At 41.2% G+C, this 13,982-nt stretch overlaps 1 protein-coding gene across 1 annotated transcript in view; it reads right to left on the reverse strand.

Moving 5' to 3' along the window:
* The window catches only part of CHUK (component of inhibitor of nuclear factor kappa B kinase complex), a 32,557-nt gene extending 20,284 nt beyond the window's left edge, over window positions 1-12,273 (reverse strand). Inside the window, exons 1-5 of the mRNA XM_084904078.1 lie at window positions 12,090-12,273; window positions 4,619-4,713; window positions 2,788-2,902; window positions 1,557-1,626; window positions 690-778 (exon numbers count right to left, since the gene is read on the reverse strand). Of these exons, the coding sequence (XP_084760204.1) occupies window positions 690-778; window positions 1,557-1,626; window positions 2,788-2,902; window positions 4,619-4,713; window positions 12,090-12,194 (474 nt within the window). The 5' untranslated portion in view covers window positions 12,195-12,273. The remainder of the gene's footprint in view (window positions 1-689; window positions 779-1,556; window positions 1,627-2,787; window positions 2,903-4,618; window positions 4,714-12,089) is intronic.
* Between the last annotated feature and the right edge of the window lie 1,709 nt (window positions 12,274-13,982).

The following is a 13,982-nucleotide window of genomic DNA, read 5'->3' on the forward strand; positions in this document are numbered from 1 at the left end:
GGTGCCAAGCACACATGAAAGCCTCCTAAGAGAAGAAGCATCATCGAGATTTCATCACTTCCAGCTGACTACCATCTTAACTAACTACAAGACCACACAATCCAATTCAAAGTTTAATCTTGGCTTTATATCTTTTTTTGGGATGGGACTTCAGTGCTAACAGCAAATAAACTGCTCAAATTATTCTGATAAAAACAAATATTTCAGGAATCAATTCACAATTTTTGGTTCCTCTCAAGATGACTCATTTAAGAATCTGAGAAATCAAGTTTTGATTTTTAGTTAAATATAGAACTTAGGAGGAGAATGAGTTTTTAAAAAATATATAAAACACATACTTAAGTAAATGTGCTTTTCTTTTTTCTTTAAGTAATGCAGACCCAGGATGCAGGTGTGTGTGTTTTAGTGTGCCTTGTAAAGATTAATAAATTATTTACTTACTGCCTACCATTTCTGCTAGATACTGTGCTGGAAAAACAGAAGTGAACAAGACAGGTGCAGTTCCTTCTCTAATGGAGCTACTATGGCAGCAGAGGAGACAAACAACTAAACACAAAACCACAGTTCAGTATAGTGAGGGCAGATAGAAAAAGTAAGAATGCTATGGAAGGGCACCAAACTTCAAAGATTAACTATCACGAGGATACTGTATTCAATTGTCATGGAAAATTTCTTCAGTTTTCACCTACCTTTCCACCAACATCCTGAAGAACTATGTTTTCAGGTTTTAAATCACGATGTATAATTTTGTTTTCATGCAAATATCGGATCCCAGACCCTAAGTAAAATTTAAAATGTATTTTGAGGTACGAGAAAATATTGAATTAAAAAAAAAAATCATCTCACATTTTGTACTTCTCTAATGCTCAAATTTATAAGGACCATCATAATGATTCAATTAATATTACAGCAGTTAAGATTTTCTCCACAGAAAATCCAGTAACACTTAAAAAATACTACAGAAATATATGTTCATTTAATTTATGAAAATTAACATTAAAAAGAAATGGAAAAAGCAATTTAGAAAAATCCTATACTTATCCTTGTAGCCTTTTCCTCTCTTTTCAACTAAGCTTTGGCCTCCATGACCCAGAAAAAGAAACAAAATGGAAATACATGGGGAAACATATTCTTGGCTTTTGAGCTTGCTAAAATAATCCTTGATTATTTTAGGGATTTTTCAGGAATTATTCTGATTAAAAAGAGATTTCACCCTAAGAGCTGACTTGAGAAACTATTTAACAGATATAATGCCACTGTTAAATGAAATTACTATGTTAATTAAGGAGGGAGGAAGAGTAAAATTAAATTAGGTCATTTAACACCATTTTTGGTCAGCAACTGCAGCATCTATTAGCCAAAAATTGACTCCTAGACAAAAACAAAACAAAAAATAACAAAATACACTAGTTTTAATTTAGCATCAACAATAACAATTAAAATTTTCTGGTAATTTCTTATAGATGCTAAAATCTATACTTTATAGTAGCATATAGAATCTTTTGTGAACCAAGGCGGCATTAAATCATGATAGTATTTTCAAATTGATTACATACCTATATCGCTCAGTAAAGAAAGTATCTGGCTTTCTTTAAGTCCACAGCAATTTTCTGGTTTGTTGAGCAGCTAAAGAAAATAAAAAAAGGCTAAAAATGTATACTGCCAATGCTGCTGGGCAATAATAGTAACACATTAATTACTATACTGTAGGAGAATATTCAAATAAGAAAATAAGTCATGATTAAGAAAATATACGAGGGGAAAAATTACCAAATCCACAGAGAACATGTAAATTTCATGACAAGGCTTACAAGATAAAGTATTTGAAATTGAAAAGCTTGAAAAATCTCACATATATATACATACAAAATCCATATGGCAGATTTAAAGAAGATGGGAAAGAAAAATTTGCAATACAAAAGAAACATTTTTTTTGAGGCAGTGGGAAAAAGAAGTGAAGGGATGAAGAAGTACAGATATAGTCACAGGGATGTAACGTAAAGCCTAGGGAATAGAGTTAATAATACGTATTGTGATAACTATGCATGATGGCAGTTGGGTACTGGAAATATCGAAAGAATTATAAAGTATATAATTGTCTAACCACTAGACTGTACATCTGAAACCAATATAAAATAATATTGAAAGTAAACTGAATTGAAAATAAAACTTTATTTTTATTTAAATTTTCTATTGTTGACACTTCTGCAGATGTCCCCCACTTTCTCCCCTTTGCCCACCACCACCCACCCGCTGCCCCCTACTCCCTTAGCCCTCATCACACTACTGTCTGTGTCCAAGGGCTATGCATATGTATTCTTGAGCTAATCCCTTCACCTCCCTTTATCCAGTCCTCTCCACCACCACCCCCTCTGACATTTGTCAGTCTGTTCCATGCATTCATGCCTCTGGTTCTAGAGCAACATTATTTATAATAGGCAAGAAGGGGGAAGGGGACTTTTTGATAAACACCTTAAACACTGATATTTTAATCTAACACCACGAATATAGTCCCACCCTGGAAATACCACCACTAACAAAAGAATGCATGTTCTAAATCAGGGGTTAGCAAACATTTCCTGTAAAGAGACAGACAATAAATAGTTTAGGCTTTGAAGGCCAGTGGTATCTGTCACAACTACTCAACACTGCCACTGTAATAAGAAAGCAGGTAACATGCCATAGTTTACTGAACCTTATTCTAATCTAGATTATCATACTGAATGTGATTCAAACACTGTTAAAGTTAATTATTCACTATCTCATCGTCTCAAACATCCACACTACCTTCCGGAGGTCTCCTCCAGAACAGTATTCCATTGCTAGAAGAGGTACGTCGTTAATCAGAAAATTTAGTTCCTCGGGAACATCACAGGCCTTTACAACATTGGAATGGTTCAACCTAACAAAAGGGGGAAAATTATAATCAACATTTTTTTCCCAACAAAAAGGGACTGGGTTTGAAATGGTGGTTAACTGAGGGGCAGTGAGGGAAGAAAGGTTGGCATCATTTGTATAATTAAAAATTAGTAAATAAAAATTGTCACTATTACTATAATTATACTTCTATATGCCAAGTAGTAAGCACCTTAATATACATTAAATCACTTACTCGTCATATAATTCTACTATGTATAGAGTTATTAATAGTCTCATCACACAGGAGAAAACTGAAGCACAAATTGGCTAAGTAACTTAAGATGTCACAGCAAGTAGTTGGTCAAATAACGATTAAAATCTGGCAGTCTGAGTCCAAAGCCTATATATATATATATATATATATATACAATACTGCCTCTACCATAATCACAGAATTACCTAGAGGTGAACACTATAAAAATTTTGACAAACTGCCTTCCAGATTTCAATCTGTTGTGCACAAATATATTTTTCAATAAATACTGCATCACACTATACATTGTTTTCTAACATCTTTTTTTAACTTAAATATATAATCCCAGCCGCCATCATCATCATCATCATCATGCAGTGGATCTCAAAACTGCAATAGATTCCCAGGTCTTAGGGATCTAAAGAAACAGAATCTCTCTATTTAAAACCTGAAAGTTTATCTTTTTACCAACCTTTCCGGCCATTCTGAGTCTGAGAAGCATTAAAATGAATTGAGAACAGATACCGAAGTCAGAAAGTACTTAAATCAAAGCCAGAATCTCTTACCTACCAATTTTATGACTCTTTGAGCTTCAACTTCCTCATCTATAGAATAATAATAATACCTAAATACAGGGGTTGCTGTGGTAACCAGAAGAATTACTTATGAAGTAGCTGGCATACTACCCATGAAGGTTTTAAAATATGTCCACTTCTCCCTTTGAGAGCTTAATTCTCCTCCTCTTGAGTGTGGGCAATATTTAGTGACTCATGTCTAACAAACAGAAAGTGGCACAAAGGATGGAGTACAACTTCTGAGGAAAGATCTTAAGAGATATGTCAGCTTTCATCTTGCTCTCTCTCAGATCATTCACTTTGGAGAAAGCCAGCTGCCATGTCATGAAGACATTTAAGCTTCCCTATAAAGAAGCCCATATAGTGAAAAACTGATGCCTCTGACCAATAGCCATATACAGTAAAAGAGCCTGGACGAGGATACTCCAGCCCCACTGAAGCCTTTGGATGACTAAAGCTCCACTCAAATGCTGGGATGTTTCAGGAAAGATATGCATTAAAACTACCAGTTAAGTCATCCCCAAATTCCTAACCCACAGAAATGGTGAAATTCTAAATGTTTGTTGTTTTAAGCTTCTAAATTTTGGGATAATTTTTACAAAGAAATAGATACACTATTTATCAAAACTAGGTGAGAGTAAGAAATGAGAATAGTTACTGTTATTTACTAGAAAGTTAAAACAGATGAGCACTGCCCAGGATCCAGAAGAAACATATTCTGTACTCACAGAGCTGAATCTGATAATACCTAGCTGACTTTTTAAACTAAATTAGTCATAACGTGATGTTATTATGTGAACTAGAACACATCTATTTAATGAAAAATATACTCCTAAAAAGATCGTATGAAGAATGGATTTCTGGCCTTCTTCTCTATGATGTTATCTGGCTGGGCTGGAGAACTCGGGAAATATAAGTCAAGTGCACTTACTTTTTCATGATCTGGATTTCATGGCACCACCGTTCTCTGTTTTTGGTACTCAGCTCTAGGCGACAAGACTTAATTGCTAGTTTGAGATCAAGTTCCTACCAAAATAGAAAATGAACAGAAAATAATACAAATAAGGCTCTTATACAGACTTACTTGCTATCAAAGAAATACCAACCTGGGGAAACAAAATTGTTTAGCTTAGTACTCTTGAATCAATGCTTTTACTAGATAAAAAATGAGAACCAATGCTTTAAAACTGAGCAAACACACCAAAGCATACAAGCAAAGTAACTGAGGTTGTTGATCCTCTACCAGGTCTCTTCAGAACACTGTCTCATAATATATTGCTAGAAAATACAAAGACCCTGTCTCCCCATCAAACCCCTCTTTTAGCTCAGTCAAGACGGCTAACAAGGGCACCAGCCTCCAGCAGAACTAGAATGAAGAGGATAATTTAGGGCTTCCAGGCCTCCACACCAGGTTTTAATATGACCCAACCTAATACAAAAACTCCAAACTAGTTCCTGCTTTCTTTGCATTTCAATTGACATTAAAAAAAAATCCTAACAATAACTGTACTTCTATTTCATATTTATAAAATGAACCTAACAGATCTTGCTTATGGTTAGTAATTTACCCAAGTCAGACTGAAATTAAACCCAACCTAATGTGCATTACAGGAAATAGCCAGACTTCATCACATTCTGGCAACAGAAATAATGCAGCCAGGAACAGCAGTCAGGACCAACCAGGAGGAAAGAAAATATATAGGAAGCAAGACATAACTTGTATGGGATAGTCTAAATGGGGGAGAAGAGTGGAAGGTGGGAGGAAAAAGCTAGAGATAAGATAGAAGTATGGAGAAAGAAGAAAGGAACTAAATCTAGTGGATGTATGGATGTATGGTCCCCTGTCAAGCCCTTCTGGGTGGGGGGCACGGCCTGAGGTCCCCTGGCCTGGCGCTGGGGCAAGGGGGTCAGCCTGAGGTCCCCTAACCCAGTAGATGCATGGAGAGAGAAGAAAGGAACTAAAACTAGCACATGCCCCAAAGTGGGGGCAATTTGATTTTTAAGGGGGCAATTCGAGAATGAGTTATTAACAATGATTTTTTTTTTTTTGCATTTCTTATGGTTCTAGGGACCTCACATACAGTATATAAATATATAGTGACATATTTATGTATTTCAGTTCTCTATTGTTTTAAAACTTTGCTATTTTTCATCTCTCTTCATATTATTTTTTAAATAATTTCTTAGTGAATTCTTCCTCGGCACTTCAACTGTCCTTTTGTACTTGTATTTTTCTCTTTGAAGGACACCATGTTCTTTGTTTAGATCAAGTTAATGGCCTTGTAGGTTTCTTCCACATGAACAGGAGTTCTCTTTTTGAATAATAAGAATTATATGTCATGGGGAGGGGGACATCAGGATTTTAGAGATGCTTAGGTAGGGCATGGCCCAAAAAAGGTTGGGAACCACTGGTCTAGCCTAACCACAGTCCTCATGCCTTTCAATCTTCCTTTAGTTTTAATCAGGTACATTACTGCAGCTACATCCCAAGTAAGCTTTTGCCACCATGGAAATAATTTGGTACAAACATAAATATTAAACCCAGATTCTCATATGACTGAGGCAGAAAGTTTTTTCAAAAAAATCTCATTCTGTAAGACCCTTCAACTCCTCAGTTTCTATTTCACCTACTCTCTTTTTGTTTGTTTGTTTTTTGTTTCTGAAAACAATTTTTATTTAAATTAGGGTTTAAATACATAACATTAAAACTGAATGAGGGAAGGAAAAAAAAAAAAAAAACACCCCCAAAATCTTTTTTTTTCTTTCTTTCTTTCTTTCTTTTTTTTACTTCATATGGCATTGGGCAGCTGTTGCTACGTAGAAAGTTGCAAGCTCTATAGCTAGCTACATGACTGACATTTCAGTTTGAAATTTGTTCCCTTGTCAAAAGTTTAACTCTGATAGAAGATTGGCCTCAAATTATGGTGTTTGGACAACAATTAGCTAGGATATGTCAGGTCAAAAAGATCTTGGTGGCAAGCCCAAAGTCCTTACACCTCACTGGAGGGAAGGTGGCAGGCTGCTCTAAACCCCATCCACCTGGTCAGGGGGAAATCTTCGACTATGGAGGGCTCCCTCTAGTGGTGCACATGGCGCTGCGGCCTAACCCCTCTCCTCTCAGCTTCACGGAAGACTGTTCAGGCATTGACATTCTCTGAGGGCAGGGAACTCCGGCCAGGCATGGGCTTGGCTGAAACATCACCGTATTGCTGTTTCAGGCTGGACACAGCCAGGCGCCTACTGCCTGACCTCTGTTTAAATGAGGAACTTCAAGACTAGACAGCATGGCTCTTTTCAGTTTATTGCATGAAGGAGTTACAATAGTCCAACTTAAAAGCAGACCCCAAATGGCTACATTATACAAGCTGTAAGGTTTTTAAACTTGTGACAAGGGACAGAAGGGAAATTCTACTCATTGCAAAGAAATCCTCACTTAAGCTTCAGTGAGCCAAAAGCACTTAACACCCATGAACCTTCAGCTGGTCGTCCTTAGCCAGTCCAACCTCGACAAGGAACTGGCATATGCTCTTGCACTGGTCACCCTGCAGCTGAATTACTTCTCCATATTCTGGATGCTCAATTATAGTACCATTGTAGGCAAATTTCTTCTTAGAAGCCTTCACTAGTTTCTTTTTGTCGTAAACATCAGCAATCCCTGGGACAGTAGTAAGGGTCTTTCTGCCAATTCTCTGTTGAATTCTTATATGGATATTAGAGGCCTGGTGCACAAAATTCATGCACGGAGGGGGCGGGGGTCCCCTCAGCCCAGCCTGCAGCCTCTCCAATCTGGGACCCTTTGGGGGATGTCCAACTGCCAATTTAGGCCAGATCCCGGGGATCGGGCCTAAACCGGCAGTCAGACATCCCTCTTACAATCCTGCACTACTGGCTCCTAACCGTTCACCTGCCTGCCTGCCTGCCTGATCACCCCTATTGCCTCTGCCTGCCGTCCTGATTGCCCCCAACTGTCCCCCTGCCGGCCTGGTTGCCCCCAACTGTCCCCCCCTGCCAGCCTGGTTGCCCCATGCAGCCTGTTCAGTTGTCCGTTCAGTTGTGACGGTCACTTAGCCTTTTATATAGATAGATAATCCTCTGTGCCAGAGGGAAGCAGATCATCACCCTTACTTGCATCAGCAAAGGGGTCGAAAGAGTGGAGGCTCTGGATAGGGGACATACGATACGATTCCTTTTCCTCAGTGGAAACGACTTGCAGAAGTCTGCGGTGGGAGAAGGCGGGCAGGGGGGACAAAGCATTGGGAAGAGAGAGTTCAAGGGGGAGGCTGCTGAGTCCTCGGTAGCAGCTTAGTCACTGGGCTATTTCACCTATTCTTAAAGGCCTTCCTCACTCTACTTTTCACAAAGAATGTTCTGTGGAAAGTTTGTAGATGTCCAGAAAAAAAAAAAGTTCTTTTTTAAAAAATGGGAATTTTCTAGAGATAGATAGTGATGGTTATACAATAATGTACAATTTTGTACAGTGTATTTAATGCCACAGAACTGTACACTTAAAAAGAGTTAAAATTGTGTTATATTTATTTTACCACAATAAAAAATGGAAAATATTGCTGAAGCCAGTTTGGCTCAGTGGTAGAGCGTTGGTCTGTGGACTGAAAGGTCCCAGGTTCCATTCCGGTCAGGGGCAGGTACATTGGTTGCAGGCACATCCCCGGTAGGGGGTGTGCAAGGGGCAGCTGTTCGATGTTTCTCTCTCATCGACGTTTCTAGCTCTCTATCTCTCTCCCTTCCTCTCTGTAAAAAAATCAATAAAATATATATTTTTTTAAATGGAAAATATTAAATTAAATTAGTTTCTTTACTATCGGAGTTCTCAGAACTTGTAATATGCTAATGTGGATTATGATGCTCCAAATGAAGGAATCATCAGGCGATGTCTTCACATGATGGCAGCCACAAAATGGCCACCCTCACATCATCACAAGATGGTCAGCAGGGGTGGGCAGCTGTGGGAGATCAGGTTGGCAGGGGAGGGCAATTGGCAGTAAGATCAGGCCAACAGGGGAGGGGAGTTGGAGGCGACCAGGCTGGTAGGAGAAGGCAATTGGGGGTGACCAGGCTGGCAGGGGAAGTCATTTGGGGGCAACCAGGCCGGCAGGGGAGGGCAGTTGGGGGCGACCAGGCCGGCACAGGAGGGCAGTTGGTGGCAATCAGGCCGGCAGGGGAAGGCAGTTAGGGCAATCGGGCTGGCAGGGGAGGGCAGTTGGGGGCGATCAGGCCGTCAGGGAAGCAGTTAGGTGTCAATCAGGCTGGTAGGAGAGTGGCTAGGGAGTGATCAGGCTGGCAGGCAAAGCAGTTAGGGGCAATCAGGCAGGCAGGTGAGCAGTTAAGAGCCAGCAGTCCCAGATTGTGAAAGGGATGCCTGACTGCCAGCAGTCAGACATCCCCCAAGGGGTCCCAGATTGGAGAGGGTGCAGGAAGGGCTGAGAGACACCTCCGCTTTACCCCCCTGCAAGAATTTCGTACACTGGGCCTCTAGTTTTATATATGCAGCATTTATCCAACTATTTGACCATAGTACCCTTTTTTCAAAGTGTTTCATGGGATTAGTTTTTCCAAATACACTTGAGAAGTGTTACTCTATTCCCTAGCAAGTGTTCTTTGATTACTTTGCCTTTCTCCCATTATTACATCGTTAATTGTACTTAAAGGTGTTTCCGTGTCTACCATTCCCACTAGACTGGAAATCTCCTTGAGGAAAGAAAATACTGTTTTTGTTGACTTGGGCACCAGCAGCCTCCTGCACAGTAATCAGCTAAATAAACTATCTCACATCCTTTACTCTTCCTTATAGTGATTTAAGAGGTGTAGATGAAATACTGAGATGCGGCTTCTACTAAAACACAAGGATCTTGAAAGTTGCAAATGCAAATTCTAAGTCAGGCTTGGAAAAGCTGCTTCCATGTCTTATGACACGGTATTTATTCTTCTTTTTAAAAATAAATATTTTTATTGGTTTTTTTTTTTAGAGAGAGAGAGGAAGGGAGAGGGATAGAGAGATGAGAAACATCGAAGAGAGAGAAACATCATTGATTGGCTGCCTCCTGCACACCCCCACACAGGGGATGGAGCCGGCAACCCAGGCATGTGCCTTGACCATGACCAAGGAATTAAACCAGCAGCCTCTTGGTTCCTGGGTTGATGCTCAACTGCTGAGCTAAACCAGCCAGGCTCCTCTCTATTTAATACATGTTCAGCTGTCAAATGTCCCAGTTTGGGGGAAGTCCACTCTGGACACCTAGACAGTTCCTGAAACATTTCTAAGATTTCAGAAGACTCAAATCTCTTCCATTTAAAAAGTGATAAATTCCATAGAGACAGAAAGCAGAATGTTGGTTAACAGGGCTTCCAGGAAGGAGGAAATGGGTAGTTACTGTTTAATGGGTACAGTTTCAGTTTCAGAAGATGAAAAAGTTCTGAAAAGGAATAATGGTGATGATTGCACAACAATGTCCTGATGCCACTGAAATGTACACTTAAAAATGGTTAAAATGGCAAACTTTATGTTATAGTTACTTTTTAAAATTTTTAAGTGATATATTCATCCACCCTCAGCCAAGGACCAAGAAAAGCAGCAACGAAACATGCCAGCATGCATACAATTTTTTTCTGATGGTCAGGCTTTGATAAAAAGGCCACAGGCAACATCCCCTGGAAGTACTTGGCTTCCCCCTCTTTTCTCTTTGAGTGCCTTTCTGTCCTCTCTGATGGTGAGAATTGCTAAATTTACTAGTTAGTTGTCTGATGACAAAGTACTTAATGTCTTAGTCCTCACCTTCCATTCTCACTCTCTCCACGATTTCCTCATATGCTTTATCTGGAAACCAACCTCACAAAGTTTTCTCAGTTCTATCAGTGACATTTGTCATTGTAACTGTCACACAGACGTACACAGATACATGCCCATCTCCCCTACTTCCCACCTTATATTTTGGGCTCTCCTCCCATACCATGTTTTTTAAGACAACAAATCATTAGATTCCAAGAAGGAAAAAAAAAAAAAGGCAATCAATCATGATTTGTTCTCTTGAATTCACTTCTCCATTCATAGGCCAATTGCAAGCATTTTAGTAATATCTTAACTGCTCATTTTGTGCCATATATTTTTCCACTCAGATTATCTTTCACACAAAAAAATCTGAGAACATCACTTTTATCTTGACATTTCCTTTTTTAATGTCAATTGATGATGATGATGATATCAACAACAAAGCAGCAGCAGGAGCTAATATCTAAGGGCTTATCATGGGCCAGATACTGTACTTAGCTTTACACACATTATCTTATTTAACTCTCAAACAGACTCGTATACACTGTTGCAACCGTTTTACAGATGCCCAAACAAAGGGTATATGGCAGGGTCTATATAGGGTCTATACATCAAAAAGGTCTGTGAATGTCTTTCAGTAAAGCATGAACTTCTCAAATAGCAATGCTTAAGGTTGCATGGATGTGCCTCTACATTTTTTCCTGAGAAAATGGTTCTGTTTTTATAGGTGCATCAAAAACACAAACATGATTATTAACTGCTGCTACACTGATTAAACATTTTTTTACTAAATTAATGCAAAATTCCCAAGTGGGATGTTAGCTGTCTTCCATCCACTAAACTAGAGCATCTCACCCTCAATCTATCTCCTTTACCTGGTGAAACCAGGATCACATTCAGCAGTGGCTCCTCATACTGTTCCCCACCTGGAACCCATTCCCAATTTCAAAGCCTACCTATGTTTCCAAAAGCTTAACTGTGGCCCCACCATGAAACCTTCTTTGTCCCCTCCAGGCCCACTGGCATCACATGGTCTCCAAGCACACACACAGTGCAACGGGAAGCCCCCTCTTCGGCCCCCTTTTCTCACCCCCTCGTGCACACTCTTGGTGTGCATGCACTTCACCCACCCTTACACTCTGCATTCACAGGGACACATACACACTGTCACACTGGTAAACACCTGGTCTCTCTCATCTTGACACTTATACTATGAATTCTTCCTCATAGTTCTCACACACGCAAACCTAGGACCTCAATCACCTGGCTCACAATCAATCAATCAATCTCTCTCTCTCTCTCTCTCTCTCTCTCTCTCTCTCTCTCTCTCTCACACACACACACACACACACACACACACACACGGTCACAATCTCTCTCTCTCTCTCTCTCACACACACACACACACAATCTCTCTTACATACACACACACACACACACACACACACACACACACACACACACACACACGTACCCACCCACACAGACACGCGCGATCCCTGGCCCACAACACTGCCCTCGGTCTCACAGACAACCTTTCACAAACTGACAGCCGCGGGTCCCACAGACGCTCACACTTGCCCCCGCCGCCGCCGCCGCTCCCCGCGCGCCGCCTCACCCGATGCTGGTACAGGCAGACGTTCCCGAAGCCGCCGGCGCCCAGCCGCTCCCGCATCTCCCAGGGCCCGCCCGCGCCCGGCCGCAGCCCCGGGGGCCGCTCCATGGGGCGGGAGGGCGAGCGGCCTCGGAGTCCACCGCTGTTCCAGGGCCGGTTCCGGGCCGCGGAGGCTCGCGCGCCTTTCTTCTCGCGATAGCGACGCGTCACTTCCGGTAACTGCCGTAGGGCAAGCCCCGCCCACGTTTCCCCCAGGATCCGCAGCTACCCAGCGGGAGTGAAGGTGGGCAGGAAAAGTGGGCACTTTGCACCTGGTGAGTGTCCCGGACATTTTCCTAGCTGAGAGGAACCCTCCCCGCCCCCCGCCGTCTCCAAAAGTGTAAGATCTCTCCAGGCCATACGTTCCCTTCCAATCACTTTCCAAACCAGTCTGTCCGTATTGGTCTCCACCCGTCTACCTGTCACCTTCACACCTCTACCGTCTGTCTATTCGTCAACCCGTCACCCGCTGAGCTGGCAAAGGCCAAGGCCGTCAGTGATTTAAATATTGAGGAATCTGAAGAATTAGAAAGAATCCTGCGCTAACAGGCCCACTGATGCATTAGCCTTCATAGTTCGCCTTTTTTTTAATTAAATGATTAATCATCTTCCATACGCTAGCCAGGCTCAGCTCTAAAGCTTGACTTGTATACACTGTCCCAGGATAGCCCCTGTAAACCCAAACGACTCAAAAGATGTGATGCTGTTCCAGAGTAAAGAATGTTGCTTCTGATTTCGGGAGCTTTTCCCCAAATGCCTCACAGAGCTTGCGGCCAAGTTATGGGTTTGCCAGTGGCCCTAGTTTCTCATTGTGGAGATGGTGTCATGCGTGATCCAGGGTGCAGAAGAAAGGTTCGGGAATACTGTTGGTGCAATAGGTAGTCCATCCAGTGGCGGATTCCGTTAGCTTAGGGGAACCAGCTCCCCGTTTTTGCTTTGAGTGGGTCATACACTCCCATAATTGGGGCATCTCCTTAATCACTTCAAGTATGACAATCAGCATGGAATCAAATTCTCTGAAGAAATTTATCAGTTGCGTTAAGCTGGTCATTTGGGTGTCCTTTGAGATCATGTACACTTGGAACATCCTTTGCACATCTTAGCCTATGAACTCAGTACTTGGAATTCCTACCAACACTTCGTGACACACCTGATGTAACATGTAAGATGTTTAAAGGTGGGTACATTGTTTACACCACACTACTTTGAAAGCACGGAATCTGCATCTGGTAGAGCAAATGTGTCTCTTGTCATCAAAATCCTTGAATAGTGCAATCAGATTGTTGAGCAGTGCATGATACAAAGCAAGTCATGTTATAGTTGAACAGTCATGTGTGTGGTATTGGAAATTCTGATTTCTCATATGTGCTTGGTAACCATGGAGCTGGAGTATCAGACTTGGAGGTGATTGCAAATGGCACCTCTAAGAATACATACCTTAGAGCTGGGCAGCCTGCACTGATGACTGTGATGTAGATTGTATTATCATTTGCTAGGTGACACTGGAGTGTCCGATCTCCACAGGTGTGGCTGAAATCTATCACTTGGAAGACCCAGGGAGACATGCTGAGGACTGAGGATTCTGAGGATTGGACTGACCCTGATCTTTGCAGGAACCTGGTTTCCTATAGCTCCCTCTTTGAACATCCCATTCACATGGATATTGCATAGGTTTTTGTTTTTTTTTAATCCTGGGCTGATAGATGGGCTCCATAAATTCAAGTTGGCCAATCTGTTTTTTCATGCATAAAATGGAGGTAATAGTACCTACTTCACAGATATTTTGTGAGGATTAAATGAAAGAGTGTCTAGGCCATAAGTGTCCAATATATAGGAGCAATTCCTTTTCTTTTGGCT

The sequence above is a fragment of the Pipistrellus hanaki genome (assembly GCF_964339955.1).
Source record: "Pipistrellus hanaki genome assembly, chromosome: 14".
Taxonomy (NCBI): domain Eukaryota; kingdom Metazoa; phylum Chordata; class Mammalia; order Chiroptera; family Vespertilionidae; genus Pipistrellus; species Pipistrellus hanaki.